The sequence below is a fragment of the Typopeltis vanoorti genome, chromosome 7 (genome assembly GCF_054136105.1).
Source record: "Typopeltis vanoorti isolate ZY-2024b chromosome 7, IOZ_Tvanoo_1.0, whole genome shotgun sequence".
NCBI lineage: Eukaryota > Metazoa > Arthropoda > Arachnida > Uropygi > Thelyphonidae > Typopeltis > Typopeltis vanoorti.
The window spans coordinates 91,770,553-91,784,449 of record NC_143555.1 but is presented as its reverse complement, the minus strand read 5'-3'; the positions used below and the strand labels follow the sequence as shown (position 1 = coordinate 91,784,449).

The following is a 13,897-nucleotide window of genomic DNA, read 5'->3' as shown; positions in this document are numbered from 1 at the left end:
CTGAGCCTTTTAGGCCTTTCCTATGAAAAATAGACATAAGCAGAAGATGTAGTTATAAAATTAATTGCAGAATTTTCAGCCACATCTCACTGCCATTGTTGCTGAAACACATGAAAAAAGAAAAACAATTAGAAAATTGGAGTAACACTTGAAATCTAAGTGCGTAGGATATTAATTGCAGAAGGATAACTCCATCTATAACTATTAGAATTCAAAGAAAAAATTTTTTTTAAATATTATTATTGTTATTATTAAGAGAGACCTCCGGGAGTCAGGGACTTATCAAGGGAGGCCACATACTACACATACTAGCTATCATATACCGTACTTATTCTTGAATTCATTCACACTGCTTGCACACACACACACACACACACAACATCCAATGGCAGTCCATTCAAATCATATGCCACTCTGTGAGAAAAATCTAGCCCTCACCCCTTCTTAGCGGCATTCATTCTCAGCTTCCAAGGATGCCCTCTTGTCCTTTCCCCACTCTCCATAAAATTTAAAATTCTGTATAAATGTTTCAGATGTTCGTAAGTGTCAGTCATATCACCCCACTTTCTCCTGTTTGTTAGTGTCTGCAATCTATAAATTTTCAATCTGTCTTCATAATCAGTATTCCACAATCCTGATATCATTTTTTAACACTCTCCTTTGCACTCTCTCTCTCTCTCTCTCTCTCCACTGTATCAGAATCACAATGAAAATCAGGGAACCAGACCTGTGCACAATAGTCGAAGTGAGGTCTTATCAGGGCTTTTAACGAGAAAAAATTGCATCCTTATCTTTACATGTGAGTGCTCGTTTCAGCATTGCAATTATCTTTTGAGTTGTATTTGCAATCTTTGCTGGCCCCTGAACTTCAACTTCATATCTACTAACACTCCAAGATCCCTGCCTGATCAGATTCTTCTATCATAATCCCATCAGTATAATACGAAATTGGATATCTAATCATGCCAAAGTGCATGACTTTACATTTACTGACACCCATTTTCCTATGCCCACAATTCCAGTCTATTCAAATCATTCTGCGAGCACTGCATATCTCAGCATTCCTGATTACTCTACCTTTCCTTTCATCATCAGCAAATAGCTGTATGTCACCTGCCAATCTTCCCAATATCATTAATGTACAGATGGAATAACAGTGGACCAAGTCTTGTGGTACACCACTAGTTACCTTAAATCTTGCAGACTCACATTTCCTCCATACCGGTTTTTAATATCTATCAGTCAGCCATCCTTTTATCTTATCATGCTAATATTTTATAATCCAAATCTTATTCTTCAATAGTTTAGAATCCTGTATTCTGTCAAAAGCCTTAGCAAAATCTAAAAGTATCATGGTGTATCCATCCCTCCTTGTCTAATTCAATGGTAACATTATTATAGAATGTGAACAAGTTGCTAAAACATAACCTTCCCTTACTAAACCACTGCTGTTTTCATTGCAAAGTAGAGATTCACTGTCAACCCATTTCAGAATGCGAACCCTAACCAATTTTTACAAAATCTTCATCATCCCCTTCTGAGATACTGAGTGGTTGATAGTTGGATATATCGGTCTTTGCACCACCTTTGTGCAATGGGATTGCCATACATTACTTCAATTTTTGCAGAATCTTCCCTGTTCTGAGATGCAAATTATATAGCCTGGTCAGAAGAATAGCCAGTTCAGCTGAACACTTTTAGCACCCGTGCTTATATTTCATCAGTCCCTATTGCTGAATTCTTATTCAGTTTGTGCAACACCTCTAATACTTCCTCTTTATATACCTGAGTTTCTTCATCCAGTGAAGAGGTAGCTGTGGACTCAATGTTACATATAGGTTGATAGCTTTTAGCAAAATAGTCACTGATTAGTTGAACAACCTCCTCTGTCATCTTAAGATTACACATCCATTTACTCCTACCTTATTTATTCTTCGAACTCTCTTAGGACACATTTATTGCATCATTGAAGTATTTTTTAAATGCCTCCCATGCACTGTCAATATTCTTCCAATCTGGCAACAGATATCATTCTGATGAACTCAGCATACTCTTCAGTTGGTCATAATTTCCTGCTTTGTAGCTCACCATGTAACTTTTTCTGAATGGAACATTCAGAAACTTAGTTACTTGGAATACTGCATGGTCACTATCCCCAACTGGAGGTAGAATAGTTGTCTTTAACTGAAATGCCCTCTGACACTATAATCAAATATAACATTCTTTGACATTGAGTTCCTTCTGTCACATGCTGCTTGAGGAAGTTGTCACGCAACCGCTCAATAAATTCAGCTTCATTCTTCTCATGAGATTTTACTGCTACCCAATCAATATTTGGATAATTAATCTCCCATCATCACCAGCAATTGTCAATATTCTTCCAATACCAGATTTATAACAACACCCGCACTATGTATTTGATCTTGTTAGATTCCACTTCATACCAGGTGGCTTCAAACTCACTTCCACATGAAATACGGTTAGTAGTACTACAATGTCTCAACACTGACTGGACTCAAGTCATCTGATATCATTAGTAGCACACCTCCTACTCTCCTATCCTGTGTATTCTTCCTAAAAATACTGTGCCCTTTACACTCAATACCAGTTAATGTCTGCTTCTGATAGCCCTCAATAATGCCTACAATTTGGGGTCCCAACTTATTGACCAAAACAACATTCTTTTTATTTCTGATAACCCTGCTCTAATGGAACTTTTTTTTGACTTTGTCATAAATGCAGGTTATTTTTCTTGTCAAAACAAGCTTTTTAACCAGATAGAAGAAAATACCATGGAGTTTCCTGTTTCTCAAATTTTAGCCAACTATTATATGGAATATTTTGAACAACAAATTCTTAATATATTTATTCCTAAGCCTTCCAAATAAAAACTTCTATTTGGCTTTGATGCATTGATGATGATGTATTTGCTCTTCTGGAACTCTTTGTCAGAACATTATGAATTTCTATAGAAAATCAGTTCAGTACACCCTGGAATTAAATTTATTAAAGAAAACAAGTGCCTCCCATTTCTGGATATCCTGATCTTACAAAACTTGATGGCAATCTATAATTCTGTGTATACAGAAAATCAACTCATACTGGAAAGTAGATCAATACTGTGTCACATCACCACCTTTGTCAGAAATATGACAATATTAAAACTAGTTCATTGTGCACAAACTATTTTCTACACCTCTTTTGAATAAGGAATTATTTTTTTTTAGAACTACATTTTTATGTAATGGATACAAAACTAAAACCATCAACAAAATAATTATGGCTTTTGTCCAAATCCCACTTTAGAAAAGGTTTCTAGACTTTTCATTCTGTTTGTAAAGGGAGTGTCCAAAAGAATTGTGAAATTTCTTTTCCAACTTGGCCTTCACATTTCTTTCTGTCCAGTTCAGAAATTAAATTCCTTCGTAGACACTGTGGAAGATAAATATCTCCCACTTTTGGCATCCTGGAGTTCATAGAATTCTACGCTCATGTAGCCTTTGTTATTTATGGGCAGAGAGGACAATCTGCCCAGATTTGTTTTGACATAATATCCTACTTCATGATTCTGATAAGTTTGATTTAACCAACTAAGCATTATCTACTAGGCATAAATTCAGTGGAATAAAACTAAAGTTTTACACAAAAAGTTATCTTTCACTTAAAAAAAACTATATAAAGAAAGTTGAAATCTGTTGAAATTTCATTTCATTTGTTTCAAGTGAAATGAGATTTATGAGAAGAACTGCAAAATACGCATTATTAGATCAAAAAAGGAACAAAGACATTTTAAAAGAACCAATGACTGAAAAACAATTCAGTCTCATCATGAACTATTTGCATTTTCAGAATAATGAGGAATATGATCAGGCAACGCATCCTTGCCCAGTCCTCAACAAAATTTATGATTTTCTGATGAAAATCTGTCAGAAATGTAGATCACTCTACATTCCTGAGAGAGACTTGAGTATCGGTGAAATCTAAGCAGTATATTCCCAAAAAGAAAGCGAATTGTGGAGTAAAATTTTTTATGCTTTGCGAATCGGAAAGTGGATATCTTTGGGATTTCCAACCTTATACAGGAAAGCAAACTATAATCAAGCATGATAAATATTTGGATCTCCCCTTGTCCATGCATGCAGTATTGCAGTTACTAGACCCTTTACTGGGGAAAGGTTACTGCATTACAATGGATAATTACTATATGTGTCCTGAACTCGTTGATTTGCTTTTACAGCATCGTACAGATAGTTATGGTACTGTAAATGCAAAAAAGGCAAGAGATGCCTTTAGATCTGGCTTCAGGAAAGCTATGGAAGGGGGAAATCCGAGCTTATCAACGAGGGAAAGTCTTTGCACTACATTGGAAAGACAAAAAAGATGTTTATCTGCTGCACAATCCATCAATGGAATCCGTGGAGAAGCATGGTTTGAAGAAAGAAAAACCCATTGCTGTGTGTGCGTACAATGACACTATGGGTGGGGTCGACAGGTGCAATTAGCAGCTATCATTCTACTCTGTAATGAGGAAACAGCATCAAAAATATTAAAAAAAGTGTTTGGACATATATTGGATTTTGTTATTTGGAACAGTTTCCTCCTGCACAAGAAAAAATGTTTGTCTACCATAACATATCTAGAATGTTATGGTAGACAAACATTAGAAATTGCGAAAGCACTGCTGGTCTAGTAACTGCATTACTGCACGCATCGACAAGGGGAGATCCAAATATTTATCATGCTCGAGTATTTATATGATAAATATGATGAATATTTATCATATTTATCGAGTCTTCAAAAGGGGACTTCCTTGAAGACTCGACACTCAGTGGCTTCCCTAGGTGCAAGGGGTCAGAAACCCCTTTTGAGTCTTCAAAATTCGGGTTATCAGAATTCAAGGAGAACTGGCCTACCAGTCCGAACTCAGGTGGTTGGGCGTCGTAGGTGCCTGGGAGAGGGACCCCTTTTGAGTCTTCAAAGTTCGAGTCATCAGAATTCAAGGAGAACTGGCCTACCAGTCCGGAACATGGGGGGGTTGGTCATATCCCCCCTAGTTAATAAATGAAATATATAAATAATAATGTGAACATTTTCACCTTACCAACACTCAACATTGATGTGATATGGGTTTCAAATTTCTTGTTTCAGATATATATATATATATATATATATATATATATATATATATATATTACAAAGTTTTGTAATAAAAATTTCTTCTACAATAAAGTTTGACAGAATCAACAATATTATTACTATCTTATTTCTGTTTCTCGTGTGGGAGAAAAATGGTAAAATGTCATTCTTATAATGGCAAAAATAGTAAGAAAAAAGTCATTTGCACTTTCTCTTCTCAACACAAAGAAAGAACATTGTAAATTCAGCCAGTGGAAAAGAAAATACTACATATTTTTCTTCTAGTACAAAGAAGAAATCACTGCATATAACATGGGAGTATGCAGGAGGATAAAAATCTGGAAATTGGTTACATTATAACAAATAGAGAAATCATGTCAAAATAAAATTATTCACGTAAGATTCTAATATCAGCAGACATAACATTTTCTTCTAGATTAGATATCTAAAGTAACTAAACCTTTGCTATTTTACACTAAAATGAGTATACCCCCCCCCCCCCCCAAAAAAAAAAAAAAAAGATTATGAAACACATAGGCACCTTTTCTTTGAAAATAATTCAAATCCTCTTTTTCAAGATAATTGTATGAAATAATTTCTAATTTTTCGATAATAAAAGTGAAACTGATCATTATAAATTAAGAAATTATTTTGGCATAAATAATGTATAAGCATGTAAACGAAATGTCAGTATTTCTGTTGGGATATCTGTAATGAACAATCGAAAAGGAAACAAGACATTCTTGATGTATTCTGCACTTCAGCTTGAGGCACTTTAGTGCGATTTTAGTGTTTTCCCCTTTCTTTCTCAATAGCACTGAGAGTAAAAGCTTTCAGCTTTTCCTCCAGCTAAGAGGATATTACCAAGTATTTATAAGATGTAGGTTATTTCAGAAATAGCTTCCAGCAGCAGAAGTAATATTTAGATTTTTTTAAAGAAAAACAAACAGAAATAATACTACTGAACTTTTGTGTGGTATGCATATAAACAATTTTGCATGGTGAATATATGGCATATTATTTCTAAAATTTCACATAATTTCAGCGGACAGTAGAACAGCTGGTTTTAGATTGCAAATAAATAGTACAGAATTAGAAGCTTCACGGTACAATCTGATTGCCGTATATCTTTTGTCAAAATGGTAAAATGAAGTAATTAAAAATTAGAATACTGTCTAGAAAAGTTTTCAAACCTGTAGAAATTTAGTTATGCAATTGAGTTCCAGGAGAGGATGGGGGGGGTGGAGCATTAGAAAATCTTCAAAATGAGCAAAAATTTTGAATTATTCCGTATATGATATTTTTGATATTATATTTTCAACATATCTACGAGGATATGCACTGGATATTATCGTAATATGCATAATACAAATAAATAAATAAATAAAAGATGAAGGCGAAGAATCACTGCTGAAATATCATTGGATATAAATTTTTGATACCAAAAAGACTCGCAATCGGAAACCAAGTAATGCAATTTAGCATTTTAACATTTTTTTTTTTAATTTTATCTTTGAATAACAAAAAATCATTTCTAAAACTGAAATGTGATGATCCATATAATGCTATTTGGCTAGAAGCAAAAGGATGTATTTATTTCAATAAATATTATTTTAAAATATAAATATTTAACATAATATTTTCAAAGCAAACATTTGAAAATTCTGAAATTCAAAAAAAATTGTTTCTATATTATAAATAAAATGAAAGAACAATCAGTGCAACTCTTCCAGTGCACTGATTTGTAGAATAAAATACACAAAATTTACTATCACTAAATAGATTCATTGTAAAGGCTGATCGGTGGTTATTTCAGGATTGATTTTTTTTGCATGCGTGAAATTAGTTTCAATTTTTGGGAAGAGACACAATAAATCGTTTTAGAGGCAAAAAAGGTCAAATAACTTAGGACAGTAAATGAAATTCTAAGCAACACAATAGATGTAAAGACAGGAGGACACAAAGGTCACTCAGCAACAGTTAATCCAGTAATAGCTGTAACGAGGTTAACGACAGAGGAAGGTAATGGTATGATAAAAGGCAGAATGCCGACTAAGTTTTGATCCATGAAAAAAGCTAGGGAGAGCTGACTATTTCATCCACACCAGCCGGTTGGGAGGTTAACAGATATGGGAGTCCTGGGGGATTGAATAGATGGTATCTGAGGCATAACCGTATTAAAAATTAATGATATCAAAACAGAACTTGGCATTCAAGAATGTGTAATCAGAACTAAATTTATATAGAAAATGGTATTACAAGATGGTATAGTCATTTAAATAGAATGGGAAATGAAAGATTAGCAAAACAAGCATTTGAAGCAGGGGCGACATCAAAGACCCAGTGGAAGTCCAAATTATTGTTAGGCTGATGCAGTTAAAGAGTACTTTAGAAGATTGAAAGCTAAGATCAGAGCTCACAAATAATAGATGAATTTCAGAATTTGATTAGAAACCAGTAATAAAATGTTAATCCTGTTAATGATCTATATAAATATTTGGTGCACTCCTTAAAGGCATACATCCAGTACTTCATACACCAGTAAATGATGTAATTTTTCTGAACATTTTAATTCATTATGCTTTCTTCTTGTTTTTATTAATTTTGATAGTTAAATATCTTTACTGTGAACTCTATTATTTTCATGCACATGGTACTTTAATAACAAAATAAGCTTGTTTATTAAAATTAACATTGAAAAACTTTATAGCTGGAATGTTTAAAACATTTATTCATTGGCAGAACCATATTAAAGACGATATCAGAAAATAACTTCACATTATTAATATTCAAGAATCATTATTTATATATGTGTGTGTGTGTGTGTGTGTGTGTGTATTTTTTATATCTGAACATTTATGGCTTATTGAATTACATATATTCTTTTGGGAATATTTCTTTTCATTGACTTCATAATAACTAGAATTTAGTTTTGTTACAAGCTAAAAATTTTCTTTTCTGATAGTTTAGTTATGGAAGTTGTTGTTTAATATTGTAATTTGTAAATTCAATTTCTATAAGGTATGTTCATCAGCAGTTACATGAAAAGCATCGTGGCCATGAAGCTATGCATGCATGGATGATTCTTATCCTGATAACTGCAGTTATTGTTGCTCAGATACTTCTAGTAGAATGGAAAAAACGACACTTTAAATCTTACCAGGTAATAAAATCTTTTTGATTTCTTTTAATTATGATGGATTCATCATTCTTAATTATTTATAATAGCTTCAGTTTATTCAGAATTTACCCATCAGAATACCAGAACTTTCACAACACTTAAGATAACTTAACCATCTCTCCTTCCAAGTATACTTGTTTCAATAAATTGAGGAACAAAGAGAATAATCATGATAACTTGAAAGGAAAAGGAAAAAATATGGGTAAATTATGTAAAAAGTGATGCTGAATCTGTTTATCGTATACAAATAAGTGATGCAGTCAGGATGTTTGCATGCGAGTCAGTCCATAAATCACAGAGTGGGGAACCAACCCAATAGTCACAACCAGCATCCTGGATGCAAATGTATCATAGCATAGTGTATTGGAGCGGTTTTTCCATTTCATGTTTGAAGTGAGAACATGACATTTCATGATAACAAAATTTTTGGATATGGCTGCTAGTCATTCTGCCAATGAATTTAGGTGGTGAGCCATTGTGAGGCCAGAGTCCAGATAAAGTCAGGTGGATGTAATCAGATGGTTGCTTGTGAGTTGATCTGTAGATGAAAGACTGTGGAACCAACCAACAGTCTCAAACAGCATCCTAGAGATACAGTGAAGGAGAGCCACAGGTTACAACTGCAGTAGATGACCAGTATCTCTGATTATCTGCTTGCTGAAAAAGGATAGCAACAGGAGTGCTACCCTGAATCAGCTATGATCTTGCATTGGCTACAGGAACATTGATGTCTGTTTACATTCCATGCAGAAGGCTTCATGAATGTGGTCTGTATGCTTAGTAATGCTAGTTGGCTTTCCCCTATCTCCCCATGCCAGAGGAGAGAAATGGACAAGGCTCCACATCAACTGGATGCAAAAGAGTGGGGTTGGGGACATGTTATTATCCCTCTAATATCTGTGAAAGGGGCTTTTATAGTGGAAATGGTTTGGGGAGGCATCTTGTTTGATAGACACGCTTACCTGTATGTGCTTTTACTAGTGAAACCATGAATGCCGCAACTTACAGAAGAGGTCCTGTACCTTTTGTGTTTGTGCATATGTAGGTACAGTAGGGGAGACGTTTATTCTGCAAGGTGATAATGCTCATCTTCATTGGGAAAAGCTTGTGAACCAATATCTTCAAGAAGAGACTATCAGACTTGGCTGGCCAGTCCATGTATGATAGTCTCTTCTTGAAGATATTGGTCCACAAGCTTTGCCCAATGAAGATGAGTATTAGCATCTTGCAGACTGCCCAATAGGATTAAGGTCAGGGATGATCTTAGATAGTCATGTTGCTGTTCACAACAACCCTCTCCATAACTCTGAGGGACTTAGGAGAGCTTTAGAGCAATGATTGTTATTACCAACTCATCTCATGGACACCATTATAAATAGCATGCTGTATTTCTGTAAGAGGTGACCACATTCCTTATTGAAGCACTTTAACAATCTCATTTTGATCTCTTGTTTTTGACTGTTGTCTTCATGTACCCATTTGTTATTGAATTAAACTATTTACAATTTTTTTGGGTTTCTTTCATCAAATATCAGATGGTTTTGGAGTTAGTATGATTTTTTTTTCTTCTCTTTGTTCTTTAATTTATGGAAATCAGTGTATAAAAGTTGTCACTCATTATGATAACTCAGATCATGTTGAGAGACTTTGTGCTCACCTCATGATCTCAGTTATGTTATTCAAGTTTGTTCTTCTACAAAATGCTCTTTTCTCTTAGCCATCATGAGCCTTGTATGTATCAGCATTAAACCATAACCAAGTCATATGATCTTCCTTTCCATTGAAATGGTTTGAGATTAACACTGTCCATCAGAATCACTGTTCTATCAGTGATATCTGTCTATCAGTTGATATCTGTTGTATCTATCAGTATCACTGAGTGAGTTACAGAAATTATTCTTCTTGGAAAGAATCTTCATTTCCCACTTTATTTAAAATTCCTATTTTAACTGTTCAAATCCAAACACTTAGATTCTCAACAAATGTACTAAGGCAGTTGAAGGAAAAATTTTCAATATATCAGATGACATGAGACTACAATCCTGGATCTTGCATTAACTGCAAAAATCGCCAGCAAATCAAAATCTGACTTGGACATGGCCAAATGCAGAAAACTTGAAAACTTGCCTCCTGTACAAATAACAGTGTCATGCTTTCTTGTCTCTTGCAAAGCCTTTGGATGCAACTTCTGCCCTTCTCTGCTTTTAAAGCTAATCAACTTCTTGCTGTGCTAGTTACACTCTGTCTGCATGGTTTTTCAGCAGAAAGACAGAAAAATTTGGAATAACATGAATAACTAAATGCCAGAATAGTCTTGATCCCAGTAGTATCTTTTTTCTCAGTTGTGCTCTGGATCAGCATTGCCCTATATCATCGTTTATACTCTTTATGTTCATCTATCATTTACAATCAAGCATCACATTTGAAAACGTTATGGAGAAAGTTGTACAATTGCTCTTGACATTTCTTTTGACAAACAGTCATTCTCTAGTTTGCTTTCAAAAACCTAGCATAGAAATAAGTTCATTGATGAGTCTACCATCAACCTGTCAGTCCTTTTTCCTTCAGTTTTTTCTAAAATAATTGAATAGATAATTGTTCCTTGCAGATGTTCAGTTACAATCAGAGATGCTAGTGATATACAGCACATAGAGAATGATTTGAATAGGGTCAAACTGTGGGCAAATGATAATAGCTATTAGTTCAATCAGTGAGTGTAAAGTTATGCACTTTGTCAGTGGGATGAGATTTCCAGTGACATATTATATTATTTGGATTCTGCTTGAAGTTACGGAAGACAGAAGTTTAGAGGTCACATAGAAAAAATTGCAAATACAACTCGGGATAATTGTGATGTTGAAATGAACATTGACATGTAATGATAAGGAAGTCATTCTGATTCTATATAAGACTTTGATTCAACCACAAATGCACTACTGTGTGCAGATCTGGTCTCTTGGGTTCTAAGGAGATGAGCTGTGCAAAGGATATAAAGAAGCATTAAAAAGATCAGATCAAGATTATGGAATGTAGAATAATGAGGATAGATATAGTAGAGGCCTGTGGGCCTCTGAAAGGGGTTATATGATATTGGTTGATGAAAATTTTTATTACATGGAAAGTGGAGAGAGAAAGGATAAAAGAGGAGGATTCCATGGGAGTTTGTGTATGGTCAAGAAAGGGGGTGAAAGCTAAATTTTTCTCTTTCACTGCAGTGGGTGAGTGAACAGTTTGCATGTTGAAGTAGTGAGTGCATCTAGTGGGAATGAGTTTAAGAGAAGATATGAGAGTTGGTATGTGTGCACGCACAGTAATAATGAAAGTCATCAATAGTCAGCTCTTTCTCTCTGACCTGGATGCCTATCAGTTAAGCACTATCTAAAGTATGGGTTACACCATTCTAGATCTCCAGTGCTTCTATCCTACAGCATCACATCTGGAAACGTTATGGAGAAAGTTGTACAATTGCTCTTGACATTTCTTTTGACAAACAGTCATTCTCTAGTTTGCTTTCAATTCTTTATTACTGGAAATATCATGCTCATGATTTTTCATAACTGGATTTCTTCTCCTTAGATTTTTTCACCAACAAAAATGTGTTAGAGGAGCCTGTTATTTTGACTATTTTTCTCCTATATATAAATTACCTTTCTTACTGATCTCAAATTCTATGAGATTGCTGGTAATAATAATAATAATGCACTATTCTTCATTTGACTAGCATTGCTCTGCCTAAACATTGTGCGCTTCAAAACCTTCCACAACTAATGTCTGAAATTCTTTTAACTCCAAGGGAACTAGAACAATTTAGTCAAATTTAGTGTTTTCTGTACCTAATTTTGTGCCTCATGTCACTTTGGTTTATATTTAATAATACTTGTTTCCTCATACATGATCTGATTTTTTTCTTCAGTGATATTTACGTTAGCTTTCAAACACACGGGGTGCTTAAGGGTCAAAGCTGTATAACTGAGAGGAGACCTCCACATAGCCTTTCAAGGAATGCAGAGAACCTACCAGGGCTTCTGACCTAATGTCCAGTCCTCACCTTCTCGTGGTGCACCCTGTTGGGTATCTACTTTGATACTGAACGAACGAGGATGGGCTGGCAATTTGGGATTTAGCCGACCAAATTGTATTCTTATTGGTTAAACCAAAATAAAAAATGATGGTACAACATGACAAAATAATTTCATGCCGGCTGGGGCATCGCCCGGTTAAACAAGGCCCCCGTTGTTTTCGCCAGGGAACCAGGGCGAACAGCGAAAAGTCAGCTACTGGAACAAATCTGAAAACAAACCCCAACTCAACATCACCAGAATTAAAGATCGGTACTATCAACGTAAGAAGCCTGAATGACAAAGAAATGGAGCTAGCTGAGGAATTAGATAAGTACCAGATCGACATAATAGGGGTGACTGAAACAAAAAAGACAAAAACTGGTGAGATCTTTCTGAGCAATAAATACAAAATTTTATATTCAGGCAATGACAATCAAGGAAAAGAAGGAGTAGCCATAGTATTCAACACAAAATACGAGGCTAATCTTCTTGAATGGCAGTCATTCTCAAGTAGAGTAATGTGGGCAAATATGAGAATGGGGAACTAGGCAATGAGACTTATTTGTGCCTGTTGTCCCACAGAAGTTTCTACTAAGGTAGAAGTGGAGGAATTTTTTTATGCTTTAGAAAAAGCAACTGACACAATGAAAAAGGAAAAGTTGGTCCTTGTGGATCTAAATAGCAGAGTAGGAAATGATTGTGAGACATACAAAAATATTTTGGGAAAATTTGGAGAAAAGAGCAAAGCTAATAATAATGGCAAATACCTGTTGGATTTCTGCTCAGGACATGGACAGGTTATTACTAACACCATGTTCCAACATAAAAATGTGCACAAATTCACATGGAGAGAAGAGGCAAGGAATAAGAAAAGTCTCATTGACTATGTTATTGTTGATAGTGATGTTTTCTCCCTGGTGCAGGACACCAGAGTGTACAGATGATTTGAAATTGGAAGCGATCACTATTTAGTCTTGAGCAGAATAAAATTGAATTTCATATCAAAAAGAATATCACGTAAGAAAGTTTTAAAGTGAATAAAAGTTGAGCAGCTCTCAAATGTGAACTGTAAACTAACATACACAAAGATTATTGAAGAAAAAATGAAAGCATTTGAGAACAGAAATCAAACCTTGGAGATTCAGTGGCAAACTCTGAAGAAAACATTGATTGATTCTGCCAGAGAGGCATGTGGTGAGGTTGTGTGCAAGGATAAAAAAATCAGAACTCCCTGGTGGACACAGGAAGTTAAAGAGGCAGTGAAGGAAAAGAAGAAAGCATATCAAAAGTTCCTAGCAAATAAGTCAGCTTTTACTCTTACAGAATACAGAGACAAATGTAAGAAAGCTAAACAGTGTGTAAAACTAGCTAAACAAAAGTCATGGGAGGACTTTGGCAAGAATATAGAAAATAAATATCATCATCATCATCATCAAATTCCTGCCATGTACCCTCAAGGGGTGTACAGGATATGACAGTACTACATGAAAAAATTACATCATTACTAACTTCCTATCTA

The 13,897-nt window shown here is 34.8% G+C and overlaps 1 protein-coding gene across 2 annotated transcripts in view; it reads left to right on the top strand.

Annotated features, from left to right (window-relative positions):
• Positions 1-13,897, top strand: part of LOC150104861 (E3 ubiquitin ligase Rnf121) — a 167,556-nt gene that overhangs the window by 44,675 nt on the left and 108,984 nt on the right. For both annotated transcript variants that reach the window (XM_090396019.1, XM_090396018.1), the window contains exon 3: positions 8,158-8,299. In XM_090396019.1, the coding sequence (XP_090252145.1) occupies positions 8,158-8,299 (142 nt within the window). The remainder of the gene's footprint in view (positions 1-8,157; positions 8,300-13,897) is intronic.